At 38.7% G+C, this 14,728-nt stretch overlaps 5 protein-coding genes across 5 annotated transcripts; 3 read left to right on the top strand and 2 right to left on the bottom strand.

Annotated features, from left to right (window-relative positions):
* Window positions 1-62: 62 nt before the first annotated feature.
* BDF20DRAFT_914694 (uncharacterized protein) lies at window positions 63-3,057 on the top strand (the record flags this gene model as incomplete). The annotated part of the gene is made up of 2 exons (XM_053084223.1): window positions 63-1,026; window positions 1,094-3,057. The coding sequence occupies 2 exons, from the start codon at window positions 63-65 to the stop codon at window positions 3,055-3,057; spliced, it is 2,928 nt and encodes a 975-aa protein (XP_052933880.1).
* A 55-nt stretch (window positions 3,058-3,112) lies between these two features.
* BDF20DRAFT_914695 (uncharacterized protein) lies at window positions 3,113-3,825 on the bottom strand (the record flags this gene model as incomplete). Its single annotated transcript, XM_053084224.1, has 3 exons — window positions 3,113-3,438; window positions 3,534-3,617; window positions 3,711-3,825. The coding sequence occupies 3 exons, from the start codon at window positions 3,823-3,825 to the stop codon at window positions 3,113-3,115; spliced, it is 525 nt and encodes a 174-aa protein (XP_052933881.1).
* Window positions 3,826-4,213: 388 nt separating this feature from the next.
* BDF20DRAFT_837186 (uncharacterized protein) lies at window positions 4,214-5,317 on the top strand (the record flags this gene model as incomplete). The annotated part of the gene is made up of 2 exons (XM_053079021.1): window positions 4,214-4,598; window positions 4,692-5,317. 2 exons carry the CDS (start codon window positions 4,214-4,216, stop codon window positions 5,315-5,317), a joined length of 1,011 nt encoding a protein of 336 aa, XP_052933882.1.
* Window positions 5,318-6,029: 712 nt separating this feature from the next.
* Window positions 6,030-7,418, bottom strand: BDF20DRAFT_881088 (uncharacterized protein). The gene has a single exon (XM_053081654.1). The coding sequence runs from the start codon at window positions 6,971-6,973 to the stop codon at window positions 6,518-6,520; it is 456 nt and encodes a 151-aa protein (XP_052933883.1). The 5' UTR covers window positions 6,974-7,418; the 3' UTR covers window positions 6,030-6,517.
* A 1,566-nt stretch (window positions 7,419-8,984) lies between these two features.
* BDF20DRAFT_881091 (uncharacterized protein) lies at window positions 8,985-14,374 on the top strand. The gene is made up of 3 exons (XM_053081655.1): window positions 8,985-9,725; window positions 9,824-11,319; window positions 11,418-14,374. Exons 1-3 carry the CDS (start codon window positions 9,425-9,427, stop codon window positions 14,298-14,300), a joined length of 4,680 nt encoding a protein of 1,559 aa, XP_052933884.1. The 5' UTR covers window positions 8,985-9,424; the 3' UTR covers window positions 14,301-14,374.
* The last annotated feature ends 354 nt before the right edge of the window (window positions 14,375-14,728 follow it).

Genomic DNA, 14,728 nt, shown 5'->3' on the forward strand with positions numbered 1-14,728 from the left:
TCGACGCCAGACATCGAAATTTGGGTTCAGTGAATTAATAATTACTACTGCTACCATCCATCATGGGATTCAATACAGTTACCGATCAGTTTAAAAAGTGGAAGCGCCATTCTTTTAGTCAAGAAGAGTCAGGCACATGCCATAGAGATTGTGCTCCAGTTGAACCATCCTTGGATACCAAGGAAGACAGGCGAAAAGCAGCATTTAAAAAGAATGGAATGATCACAGTTGCTACAGCGCCATTGTCGCCACCTCAGTCTCCTACACCAACGCCACCTATGACGACTCCAAATAGAACTCGAACTTTTCCTCACACCACTAAAACGAACAACAACAACAACAACAACAACAACAACAACAGTAAGACAAAAAAGCAACATCCTTGTAGTCCGGATACCTATCTTCAAGGCATTGGAGATTATACCTTTGTTCGACAAATTGGACAAGGAAAATTCAGTCGTGTTATGCTTTCATCTCACTATGCCACGAAAGAACAAGTGGCTATAAAGATCATTGATAAACGCCAACACGATTATCGTGTATTATCAAGGCTCACCCGCGAGATTTCCCTTATGGAAGTTCTTGACCATCCCAATATCGTGCGGCTTTACGAGACGTATGAAACCACCGACTCTCTTTACATCGTGATGGAATACATCGCTGGCCAAAATTTAGACGAATATCTAACACAGAGAGGTGGCAAATTGCATGAAGAGGAAGCTCGTCATATTTTTAGACAGATGGTAGCAGCGATCGATTATTGTCATTCCCGCTGGGTAGTACATCGCGATTTAAAAGCCCCTAATATCCTTTTGACAGAAGACGGCCAAGTAAAAGTAGCCGATTTTGGCTTGGGCAACAGATATGGCAGAAGACGATTAAAAACAATTTGCGGTTCCATGCTTTACTATAGTCCGGAGATTATCAATGGACAAGGCTATACAGGGCCAGAAATTGATTGTTGGTGTTTGGGTGTATCTTTGTACCGTATGACGGTAGGTGAAGAGCCATTTGCCCGTGCCAGAAGTGAGTAGAACAAAATTTTTTCGTCGTTCATATCATGACCTGTGTTCTAACAGTCATGGATTTTCAGCTGTAGGTGATTTGCGCAAAGACGTAACTCTTGGGAACTATAGTATTCCCAACTTTGTCAGTCCCGCATTAAAAGATACGATCACAAAATGTATGTCTGTAGACCGAACAAAAAGAACAAGGTTACATATTGCACTGCGAAATGACGCGTGGTTAACAGAAAATGGAACTTTACCTGGTATATTTACTTACGGAACGTATATACCACGGAGCTCTTCTGCTATTCTCAGTAGCGTTACTGCTTCAGCAACCACCACTACAACCATAAGTAGGAACTCAGACGAAGATGCAATGGCCATGCAGAAAAACGACAAGGACAGGATGAGGTTTTGTCAAATGAAGGATATGGAAGAAGAAAGACGCATCAAAAAGCACATCAAAAAATCAGTGATATGCCATCCCAAAACCCCCTCTATTTATTACACGAGTGTCATACCTCATTCACCAAAACTCGAAGACACATTTGCCAATAGCGAAGCGCATCGTCATATAGTTTTTCAAAAGCTCAATGAACTTTCCCGGCGAATTCAACTTTCGCCAACAATGAAAACTAGCAATAAATCACCTGTTCGCCATCTGTTACGAAAATTAAAATCACCAGGTACTGGAACAGCACCAGCCTCTCCCTCTACTTTGACGAGTGGTACATTACCGGATCAAACCAAAAAGAATCCTCTTCGGAAATCCACATCCAGCATGAGCCTAAGTCAGTTATACCAACGTGTGGCTAAAGATCAAATCCATTATTACACGTTTCAGCTCACTCCGGATTTAGCCATGCGATTACACGCCAGTATGGGTGAGTTTTCATCCGCATCACTAGCACAAAATGGTATGTATTTTGCCCAACAAGATGAAGCCCTCATGATGCGTATTTTGAAAGGCCTGTGCGACATTATGGGCATCACTTATCATCGTGATAAAAGCAACAGAATTATCTGCGTGATGGCTTTGAAAGACTACCATTATCAAAAGCAACATCAACGGCAGCCACAAGACGATCCCCATCGAAGATCTTCATCTTCATCCTCCTCTTTTTACAAACTTAACATGTACAACAGTAAAAGAAAAGACAGTAAAATCACATCATCCAATCAATCATTAAGATCTTTTTTCCAGCATAATACCAGTAGCAGTGCAGCAAACACAGGCCTGTCTGACATGACCATCATGAATTCACAGTACTTTGTAAATGGCAACAGCAATAGCAATACAAGTGTGAATGGCAAAATGAGCAAATTCAAAAGAATGACAAGTCATGTATTTTCCAGCGTATTTCCTTTCCAGTCATCTACCTTGGTACAGCAACCACAGCGTCAACAGAAATTTGCTCAGGAGAGCCATCCTCGAAATTCAATAAAGTGTCCACCATTTCCACAGCAAACACAACAACCAGTAACCAACAAAGATCCAATACAACCTCAGCAGCAAATTCATACGACTTCCGTGACAGATTCAGCGGAAGACAGCGATAACAAGCCTGGAGTTGCTGTATTTATTATTGAAATCATTTCATTGTCAAAAGACCTACAAAACCGTCTGGTAGGCATCAAACTTTCTAAATTAGACGGTTCCTCCAAAGTTTTCCGGATTGCATGTGGTTGGATCACAGGCGTCATGGGTCAGAATATAGGTGCATCTCAGCTGGGTGACCCTACTTTATTGTCACCAGCAAACGTAGATATGGATAATGCAACATTGTTCATGGATGATTATGAGGAAGATGATATCAATACTAACAATATACATCCTAACCTTCCGGCCAACACTGCTGTTCCTACTACCATGAAACAAAGACTTCTTACCAGACCAAAATCATTCGCTACATTCAATAACTACGCACCAAGTACCACTGCTACTACTGATCATACCTTGAATACCCCAACAGCACGTTCCCTAACTCCTACCACATTTTTCTCATCTGCACAACCTGTAGCTGTGCAGCCATTAGTCACCAAAGTGTGAATTATCAAGTCATTCACATTGTCTTATTATATAAATCAGTCTCTGTCTTTCTTTATTAGTTCTCTTTTGCTTGATTTTGAAATGATTGTTCAGGTGGAATGGATAATGATTCCACCGTATCATCAGAAAGAAATTCTTCAGAGATTTTGTCATTACTGCTTTCTTTACTACTACCAACACCATTTGGTGAGGTAGTGTCATTTCTAGTGTTCACAATGTCGGTATTGAAAACGTCCTCGTCCTTTTTCTTGCTGTTGAGTTTTTTGTTCTTTGAAAAGAATTCTAGCAATAGAGAATCCGGTGGTAATGAAGTTTCTATTTTATGCAGAGCCCTATCCGTTCCCAAAGAAGCACCACAACCCATACCAAGAAGTGTTCCAGCTTTTGAGGACGACATTGAAAAAGGAATGGTGCAGAAACGTTTCGTTTTCAATATGGCAACCTCTATTTAGGTACAGGTAGTGTAATAAACTTACCAAAAGTGAAAAAGCCTGTTGGTACTCGTCTTGATTTTGCCAACAATCTTGCAGCTAAACCAAGAGATGCCGCTCCCACTGAAGCTATTACCGTGTGTGAGTAAGAGAAGAACAAAGGGAAAATAAGAAATACTTATACGCTCAGGCAATGGCAATGGCCTGATCTTTCGATTTTACTCAAGGTGACAAAATTGAACATGGCAGACCTCATGACCATGTTTTCTTCTGGTGTATATTGATGCTGTTCCAACTTCCTTTTTAATTCTGCGTTTTTATTGTTATTATCTGCCATACTTGTACACGTCAGCTGTTGGTTTTCTGCTGTCAAAAGCTATTTGGATTAATGATTTGCCCCTGGCCTCCTCTTAATGCAAAAAGAAAAAAAAAAAATAAAAAAAGTGGAATTAAGAAATAAACAAACAATGAAAATGTGCTTTTTCAAACAGCCCAGTCGGTTGAAGTGCAGCAATTAGAGAATAAGGAAGTCTGTATCAGCACTTTTATTATTCTATGCTCATATTGCTTTAAAGAGTGCTTCGAAAATAGAAACGGGAGGTTTTCTTATTTCTTCGATTCTTTCGAACATTACTTATTGCTAAATTCATAACTGCAGAAAATAAATGACCTTCATCAATACTATAAGGATGAAAAGCAATAAACTATACTTATGGTTACTCCTAATGCTTATAATGATGCTATTGGGAAACACTCATGGCCAACAACAAGCATCTAGTAATTCTTCTCTAACAACAGCGACAATGACAGTAAATGCAGGCACGTCACAAAGGTATACGATCAAAGATCATCATAAAGAGGAAGAGGAGGCAGAGATCAACGACAAGCCAACAAAAACGTTATATTTCGACTCGCTTCCATCGTCTACCACCACTATTGTCGTCCTAACTACATCCTTACCGTCATTACGAGAAAAGGATCCTCTCAGACAAAGACGTCCACATATCATTTTCTCATCTTTTGTATTAATGTTCTCTGGCGTTTTCATGTTGAGTTTTGGATTTCCTTTCTTCAGAATAACTATGGCACTTGTTGGTGGGGCTGTTGGCTGTAAGTAAAACTCACTTTATATTTATCACATTTTCAAGCCAAAAGGAAACTTGCATGGAGCAGTTCACTGATCTGATATTGTATTTTATGAAGGTGTCATTTGTTGGACTGCTCTTCAAGCCCGAGAACCTATTAATAATTATCCAAACTCTGACAATCTCTATTTTGGTGTCTGCCTCAGCGCTGCCGTTATATTAGCTATTGTTTTTATCAACATGTACAAAGTAGGCTTATATTCTCTTTGCATCGTGTCAGGTATTTTATTTCCGCTTTATATATGCTGCTGGAGAGAAGACTTCTTGATCCAAAACTTTGTTCATCGCAGTTTATTCACGTTGGTTTTCATGCTACTGTTTCTGCTGGGGTTGATTTTCCTCGAATTTGCTACTGTGATTGTCTCCATGGCGCTCTTGGGTAGTTATCTGTTCATAGTAGGGTTGGATCTCATCATCCGAACTGGATTCAATACGGGCCTGACCATTCTTTTGGACTTTAATGATTGGAGGAATAAGCACAGTACTTATCATCTTAATTTGCTCTCAAAAAGAAATGCCATGGACGAATATCACCCGGATGACTGGCGGGTGCGTACTATGTTAGGATCTGTTTTGGGTATAACGATATTGTCCATCCTCTTTCAAAGATGGTACAATAGAGGAAATCGATTTGGCCTTCGTATAGTCCGGAATTCTAATGATACTTTGCATAAGCACAAGTAAATATCTGAATGTATACTGTCGTCAATAAACGCCTTTTGTATCTACAAACTTTTTTAAGTAATACATAATGTGCATCGACTTGTTTGAAGAAACTGCATGGCATTATTTAACTTGTATGTATCAAACGGAAATTGTGATCACGACCTGTGAGCAGAGGTCAAAGGCACAGTATAACAGCTACTACTTAAGCTCTGTATGGTTATTGAAAATATCTCGGTGACTTGACTGAAGTATTTTTGACAGTGATACATCGAGCATCAATAGAATAGAAGAACTATTCAAGACGAAGGACAGCATCAGCTAAGAAAGTATCGTTTAGAGCTGTCGTGCAGTTCATTTAAAGCGTTGAATATCATTGTATATGTATTTTTATTATACATACCACTTCAGCCATAGACTCTTTTTCTCATTCTGAAGCATTCAACACTGCCAGAAAATAGAAAAAGTTCGTTTTTGGAAGATTCAGGCTTAGCATCCAGTTGAAAAATAGATAAACGATTTGATTTTGCAGCTTTGGCTTTCAACTTGAGGCCTACTATAAAAAAAACAGACGACCTTGCAGACTCATTGTTTCAATTATTGACACTGACGGTATAAAGCTTATTAATCCCAATGACAGAGTTAACAGGACGATTATATTTATATTGGAATACCCTTTTTGCTTCTAGTGTTTCGTTATCAATTATAGAGTAGGACATAATACTGTAGTACTGTAAAGAAAGAGTAGGGAAAAGAAAATGCTGAAAAAGGTTCTTTATTGGCCCGGAGTCTTTGTAACCTCAGCCCTCTTTGAAGCCAATCGAGACCCAGCGGATAATACGAAGAAAGGTGCCAAAACAGTTTAAAATGAATTCTGCATTACTTTTTAGCTTTGTTCAACTATGCCAAATGTACATGTGTGTGAGTGTGTGTGTATGTGTCTCTTTCTTTGCCATCTGCATTTCTAATTCAGAAGTGAACAGTTAGATTATATATACTTGAACACCATTTGATACTTTAATCGAATGACAACAGCTGCAATGACCTTCATCGCTTGGAAGGTTTTTCCAACTCATTAGGCCAGTTCAGCAATTGGATTCAGACTGGTCATGTCATATTTAAGTAAAACGGAAAAGGTGCTTCGATTTGATTATAGCAATAGTTGCTCGAAGACTGTTCTTATTCAACTCTTAAGACTGCCGAGAAAGATACGCAACATTTTTACACAGTATCAAACAAAATACAGTACGCAAGTTTTTTAAATTGAAGTAAAAACGGAATCACATGAAAATAGTGTAAAATATTTATTTTTGTCAATTCTTCCTTTATTATTTTTGTAAGTGTATCAATCGACACTTTCAGGTATACTCGTCGTTCTTTCAGTCTTTTAGCGGCTTCTCCGCAAGGTGTACGCTCTTCAGCTGCTTTCTTCTCATATTCTTCCTTCCTTCTACTGAAAAACGGGATTCCTTCCAATTCTTGCGCCATATAGTACCAAACTGCTCCTTTAAGATCTTCATAGAAGATCCATTGCCAGACTGACACTACACTTTCTCCAGCATCAACTACAGCTACAGAGTTTCCATTTAAATGTAGGTGGGTTTGTGAGCAGAGTATGTTTTGAACGAGGAGCACTGCTATAAGTAATATTTTGAACAGCTTCAGTAGGTCAATCATGTTTGATAAAGGTCATGCATCTCTAATAGTAACATCGTTCATTTCATTAACTGCGTTACACCCGATTTCATGCAATTTTGCGAGAAACGTTGCAGATAGATAGAACGGAGTAGAAGGATGCAAGTTTGCAGTATGATGTTACGCATTTTGTGTGCAAACGTGCAAATTAATTACTTTGCCTTATACTGTTTATATATGCTTCTAATTGGGAATTATGATCCATTTGATTGCGTAGTAAATATACGTTATAATACGATTATATTCGTAAGGCTATTCGAGCTTTATATGTACCTACTGTATTTAAACGCTATAATTCTCAATGTGTCATCTATTCATCGACTTTTAAACGTACTTTTGGCCTTGACTCACAGATATGGCTTTGTTTACTTGGTCAATTTACTTTGTGTAAAATCCCCTAATCGTACTTGTGGAATCACCAAACACATAATAAACCGTGTTGGTTTCCATAATAAAGGGACAAAAGAAATCACTAATTACTCGCATCTTTTCTGTAATGTTTCTCTGTCTCTTTTTAATTGCAATATAACAAAGAAAAGTGGAAAAGACAATATCCCACAGTGTTATCCTATGCCTACAAATTAGAAAGTACTTGATCTGTCAACCATCGTAAAGGCATTGTACATTAAAAAAAAAAAAAAAAACCTTAAAGGAGCCAAAGGACACCTATTGCAACTGTACATTTTTGTTTTGTCAATAAATGGTAATCAGTGTATGATCAGAGCTTAATTGTAAGCTATAATTAATTGTTTGCCCGCTGTAGAAAACTCTCAAATTATCCTAAAAATGTGGTCTCGAAGCACAAAAATAGTTTTGGTTTTTCTCATATCAGTCTACTGAGCACTCACCAGGATCACCTCTCGTTGATTGCGTATGAGAAAAGAGCAAGACAGTGAAACAGAAGACTGCATAACCACGGCCTTTATATAGTTGTAAACTTTTTTGATTTTTCTTTTCTTTTTCCTTGTTGCTGATTGACTGGCAAAGCCGTTTGTTACAGATGCGGCTGCCTTAAATTATGTTTCTCTAACAAATCTGGTTGGCCCATCTGTATACCAAAATCTTACTTTTGGAAAGTAATACCGTAGAGCTCCTCCTGACCGTCGTTAATTGCAGCAGAGTCGTTCGTTTGAGAACATACAGAAAAACAAGCACATGTCAATGTGTATGATACTGTGCAAATCCAAAGCCAACTTCTCAACAAATGCGTCTTTAGAAAACAATGTGTTTGTATGCCTACTAGTGTTGCTTGTTGAATAGTGTGTAAAAAATGCGTAACACTAAATTGTGAATGCTATGTCAAATGCGATAGCAATTACAAGTCAACACCATCAATATACCACAGCTCTTCTACTTTGGAGAGAATGTATTAATATAGAACCAGAAAAAAAAACCCATCCAACAACATAAGATTTTAAGCTCGGCAATCTTATACGACAAAAGCTAGGCAAAACACTAAAAAGCGAAATTCTGTGAACTGCAATTTGAAAGATTTCCTACTCTGGTAAAATACCGAAGGAAGCTTTTGCTGGTATCAACTGAACAGCGAATTGGGAGACTCCGTCAATTCCGATAGAATATCAAATTGTATAGGATGAATGGAGCCTAAACAAGAGAAACACCATACATAAAACTCATGTATATGTATATGTAAAAAAAAAGCTAGACAAGAATATATCATCTATTTTGACACCACATTAGAGGAACCCTTCAGGTGATACAAATGTGCTACGCATATGACTGTCGGTCGGTTCGGATGATGTCCTCTTTCCATCACAAAACGATAGACTACAAATATGATGAACAGGATCACTGCAAGTAAATACAATTGTAACAACATATGGACGAATAAGTGATATTTTAAACTTCAATGTATGAATTGATGAGTGGACAGCATATAGGAAGTTTCGACTCTTTGTCAAAGCCAAAATTGTATCAACAAACGCCAGTCTTACTTAGAGTTTTAAACTTCTTGTAGCAGATCGCGATATCTTTTTTTTTTTTTCAATATAACCTTTTTGAACCTTTGTGATTCTTTTTTGTATGTGTAAGAGGGGCCAATTTAGCTATTGTCTTACAAGTTTATTATTCATCCGAGTGCCCGATAATAGCTTATGAAGACCTAGACTTGCGATATAGCATGGTATATTAGCCTACTTAATGTAGCGGAGACTATCAGTAATTTGTAAGACATATATACTCAAACACTTTATCATTCACACATTGAAAGAAGAGGTTCAGTTGACGTTGAAAGACCGTGGAAAGGTCGTTCAGCGTTCAATAACGAAGAAAAAAAAACTTTAACTCTAATGAATACTTTGGTACATCAACAGTCGCCAACTATGATTTGAACCTGTTAGAGGACAGTGAATATTCTTTTTGTACACAAAGTAAACAAAAATATAAACCGACAAGAGTTTCTTAACGTTTGACATGACTTTCTCTCTGGCTCAGGCATTTTTCTTCCCTTTTGAAGTCGCATTTCCCGTTTTTTTAATCTCGAACTTTTTGTTCTTTCTCGTTTCTAAACTATCTGCAACCTTATACTTTTTTGCCCCTTTCCATTTTCAAATTCAGTCAGAACTTAGAAAAATAAATTGCTTCAGATTTTTTGGGCTCATGACAGGCAATCTAAGATGGCACTCATGTTCAACGGATGACTTTCCTTTAAAGCGTCATAAAGTGTCAAAAGCATGTGAGACATGTAGAAATAAAAAGATGAGATGTGATGGCAGTAACGTATCTTACAAAGAAAATTGGGTCTCTCGAGCCAAAAAGGACTAACTGAACTCTTGCTTGAAATGAAACATAAAAAAAAACAAAATTGCATAGAATTTCCCTGCCAACGATGTGAGCATAATAAAATCAGCTGTAAATACAATGATAAACCAGCCAAAATGCGTACGACGAAACAGCGGCAAACGCTGATACCGACAGCAACGCCTTCAACATCTTCTATTTCTTCCTGTGAGAATAATAAAGTATCAATTGCATCTAAAACTTATAGTGCCAATAGCACCGTTGCCATCACAGCCACCAATACTACCACCATCAGTACGACAGCAATCAGAACGACAGCAACTAGTGAGGTAGGCAGTGAGCACGAAGGCATATGTATAAGGAATGATCTGTTTGAAACAATACTATCTGATGCGCCACAAAGCAATACTTCTCACAACTCCTTCTCACCGCCGTTGCTACTTGATTTTTACAATCTAACAGCTCGACCTGAAGACATTTGGACATGCTTTTCAAACATTTTCGAAAAATTTTGCAGCTTGCATCAGCACAACGATTACTACAATAGTGTGACAGTCCAGCAAATGCAGTCGAAGAACGATCTTGTAAAAGAAGCCATCAAGCTATTTGTAACACATAACTTACTTTATGGCGCCTTCATTCGTGCTCAGCTTCTATCATTTGTTGTACACAGCAACACCATGTACCTTTATTTGCAAAAGAAAGAAGAAAAAGAATTATTTCCGGACAATAGTCTATTTATGATGGACGAAAGCTCGTCCCCATCACAGTCTCCAGAATCATTCCCTTTCGATAAAAAGCATCACCAACGACAACAGCAGCATCAGCTGCAGCATCAACTGCAATGCACCTCTGTACTTCTCAATAGCATTTTAGCATTGACTTTTGGAACAGCGTTTCGACAACAGGCTTTTGTTCACGATTTACACAAAAAAAAACTTTTACAAAGTTTTGCTTTCATGCTTTATAGAAGAGCGCGGCAACAGTTTTTCGAGCAATGTTTTTCAATTGATGCGAAAAGCTCAATATTCTCAACCTTCGGGTCAGAGTACATCATTCAAAGTTCCATTTTATTGGCCCAATTTCAATGCCAAATAATGAACAATCCAAAGCAGACCTCTTTAATGATAAATTTGGGGTTCGATCTCTTGAAACAAACCTATCTGGATAGCCCTATCTCTCACGCGAGCCGTAACGCTATTAGCTGCGGCAAAATAAAATCTAATAACAAAAACGAACGTGAGATGCATGATTGTATGACCATTCTCTCAAAAATTCTCGACGCGTGGCGCACTTGGCTTATGATCTATTCTTCAACAATTATAACTGCATTGCCGAGTTTCCCTTCAGAATTGTCGACGACAAAAGAGGCAGATAACGCTCAACATTCTGGCATTTCTTCCAATGAATCGGAACTCCTTCGAAAGACCATAGCAACAAAAATATCCTTTGCTCATCTTTCTAAAGATCAGAACTGGGCGCTTCAAATAGTTGACGCCTATAATCAGTTCCTCAAAGCGATTTTGATGAGAAAAAACAATCATAAACTAAATGTTAATGCATTAAAGGTAAAAGGGCTACCGAACATTGCATTTTTCTCGTCGAAACTTTGATCAATACTAGCTTTTGTGACTGAATAGTGAATAACGATCCTTTCTCGTAATAGCCCGCTTTAAAGGAGATATCCAGGATGCTTAGAATAAATTGCGGCTCATTGCCGTCTCCACCCGAGGAGCAGAATGAAACAGAAGGAGGCAATAGTAGTCCTTATACCAATTATACCCTACAACTCTATCATTATACTTTAACATTACAATGCTTTTTACCTCATATTAATCTTGTCAAAATAGAAGAGAAATTCTTATCGATGAACAAGAGCATTAAATCAAGGCAGAGTTCTCCGAGCACAATTTCAAGTGATTCTATGCTGTCCTTGTCTACTACTAGTCCTTCAGTTGAGCTAACAGAACATGAACTACAGCAGCAGCAAGCAGAGAATGATACTTTAACCTCGAACTTTTGGAAAAATGACATGCACAATATCGGCCTCTGTGTGCAAGCCTCGAGCAATATCCTTCAAACCCTTGACCACTCTTCCGAATTTCTTCAACACGATACTACACTGAGTAGCACTTTGTTATCCAGCATATTCTATTCCGTCAGTCTGATAATTCAGTTTCTATTGACACTACAAACGAGCAAGGAGCTGATGGTCAGAATCAGGCAAACAGTGATGGCTGCTCAGAAGAATCAAGCTCTCCATTATGAAAGAGAGGAAGAGAGAGAATTGGCTCCAATTGCTCATTTATTTAAACAACTGAGGACAATGCTTACAACCAGCCCTCCAGAATCTTCGCGCCATCCATTTTTTGAAGCTTTATGGGACAGACTTTCGCATAGCAATTGGGGCTTGATAGAAAGCCAGTACCATAATCTACTTAATCAACAGCAAAAAGATAATAACGATATGCATAACAATACATCTTCTTTATCACCTTCACCTCCGCTCTCGCCAAAAGTGGATAGTTCCGCAGTGGGAAGAAGAACAGAACAGCAATATATACAGCAGCACTCTATGCCCTCTACTTCTACTACCACCATGACTATAGCGTCAAATACTTCTAGTGCTAATTGCACAAGCGAACCAGTAGTAGCGGGGTTATCCAACTATATTCCTGATGTTGGCAATCTGATGTCCAACGATATTATAGTGACAGATTGCAACAGTGCGAGTGCTAAGGTAGCCTTAGACCATATGATGTCTATTCCGCCGCCTCGAGCGGATATTGATAAGGAGCAATTAGAAAAACTGTCTTCCCATCGGTTTCCATCTTCCACTTCAATTCTTAACCAGCAACTGCAAATGCAGCAACGACAGCAATATCAGCAATATCAACAATACCAGCAACAGCAACTCATGCTGCAACAACAGCACCTAAAGCATGGTTTAAATGCTTTTACAATACACCAAAATAATCAGTACGCTGTACCACCTATTGTTTCGAATAACTCAACCAATTACATGTTCGATAGTAGGTATATGTCTGGTGCACCAACTCCATTTCCTACCTCTCCAGTGGATGGAGCGTCAAATACTTCTACCTCGGTGAGCAATGAGTATTACTTCTTTCCACCACCATCAAAACGCTCTTTAAATAGTCAACAATTGCAAGAATACAACAACTACAATAGCCTGCAGCCTCATGAGCCGTCTAGTAAACGTTTGAGGTCTGACACACTAGCTTCCTACGAACAATTTATGCCATCCACAACAAATCAGCTCAACGTTGAGCATGCTAATTCGACAGCCAGTACTACAGATGCAGCCTTAATGTACTGGATGTTAGATGGTGGCGCTGGCGGATCATCTTTTTATCAACCCAATACAGCGACAACTACCACTGCTGCACAACAGCAAGAACTACAACAGCAGCAACTCCAGCAACAACAGCAACATAGGGTAAACAATACAAAAGAACATGCGCACCAACAGCAATCAATGCAGACTACCACAGCTACATCCAAAAGTAATAGTTCCTTGCGTCTACTCACACATCAGCCGCCACCCTTACTCGAGCATGAGCCTGAAACTGCTACCACAGTCACAGTGCCGATGATTAATAGTAATGCCAACAATATAACAAAGTTACCCTTACCACAACCTTCTTTAAAGTCTATCACAATGCCGCTTAAGAGTTGGTCTTCATCAGCACATGCACCCGCACAAACTTGGTCTAAGTTCTTTTTTGCTTCTGAAGTTCAGACTCTACATTGCCAAACCCCTCCACTTATCAATTTTGAGCCGTCCACTGCGAATACGACTACTACGGCTAACCCCACTACTTTTCCAATAAGCTTAAGGGTAATCAATGAGGACGGTCAAGAACAATTATCCCCAACTACTCCCGATACCACTACTCTATCTACTACAGTCAGTCCCCACCATCAGCACCAACGTCAGCACCATCACCATCGACACAAGAATTTCACCTATCCCACGCATACTAGTCATACTACTACAATTTTTAATAACAACAGTAATAACAATAATAGAAGTAACAATCTCCATCCTCAGCATAACCATTCTCAACATCATCATTCTCAACATCGTCATAGTATTATTTCGGATAAAAGCAGCACTAGTAGTCATACAAGTACGGCTACCAATTTACTTCATACAACGACAGAAGCCACTCCAAATACTGTAGTAGGAGCTTCTACGGAAGCAGCCGAAGCCGCAGCAGCGGCAGCAGCAGCAATGTGGGTATCCACTGCAGCAGCCGTAGCAGCAAGTCAGCAACGGTCACAACAACAAAAGCAACCTCATCAGTATGGTCACACTAGTAATAGTAATAGTAATAGCACTCATCGTTATCAACATAACAATATGAATGATCCATATTATAGATCCCAACAGCATTCTCACTATAACAGTAACACTACTAGCAGATATGTTGAACAGCAACAGCAACAGCAGCAGAAACATAAGGTAGCCACAGGTCATTGGATCAATTCGGAAAAAGTCGACGATGATGAATATTGGGAATAGTAACAACGCATTGTAGATATTTTTTTTCTATTTGCTTCCTTGTTTAAAAAAAGGAGAAAAAAAAAAAAGAAAAAGAGAACCAAACTTGTAAGCTATGTTCTGTTATTTCTCCCTTTCAAAAAGTTAACCTGAAGGTGGATTAATTCGCAAGTAAATGTGTGCTAAAGATTATCCAGTAATTAAGTGGTCATTTAGGCAGATCCGCCCTTGAGTAGTTTTCCCCAAAAAAAAAGGTCTCTGCTGTAGACAAGCTGAAAAACCATACAACAAACAAAGCTTTTTCTTGGTTACAAACAAACTGAGCGCACACAATCATAATAAACTAACGACTGCTTACTTAATTGTGAGAAATGTAATATAGCGTTAGATATTCATGAACGATATGAAAAGAAAATGTTCATACGTGTTCACTGTTGGGAAAGCAGAAG

This window comes from Mycotypha africana (assembly GCF_025528875.1).
Source record: "Mycotypha africana strain NRRL 2978 chromosome Unknown BDF20scaffold_8, whole genome shotgun sequence".
In the NCBI taxonomy this organism is placed as follows: domain Eukaryota; kingdom Fungi; phylum Mucoromycota; class Mucoromycetes; order Mucorales; family Mycotyphaceae; genus Mycotypha; species Mycotypha africana.

Coding starts and splice junctions, on each gene's coding strand:
- BDF20DRAFT_881088 (XM_053081654.1), bottom strand. CDS start 6,973: ATGATTGACCTACTGAAGCTGTTCAAAATATTACTTATAGCAGTGCTC.
- BDF20DRAFT_881091 (XM_053081655.1), top strand. CDS start 9,425: ATGACTTTCTCTCTGGCTCAGGCATTTTTCTTCCCTTTTGAAGTCGCA. Junction 9,726..9,823: donor AAAGATGAGATGTGATGGCA/GTAACGTATCTT, acceptor AAAATTGCATAG/AATTTCCCTGCCAACGATGT. Junction 11,320..11,417: donor TAAATGTTAATGCATTAAAG/GTAAAAGGGCTA, acceptor TTCTCGTAATAG/CCCGCTTTAAAGGAGATATC.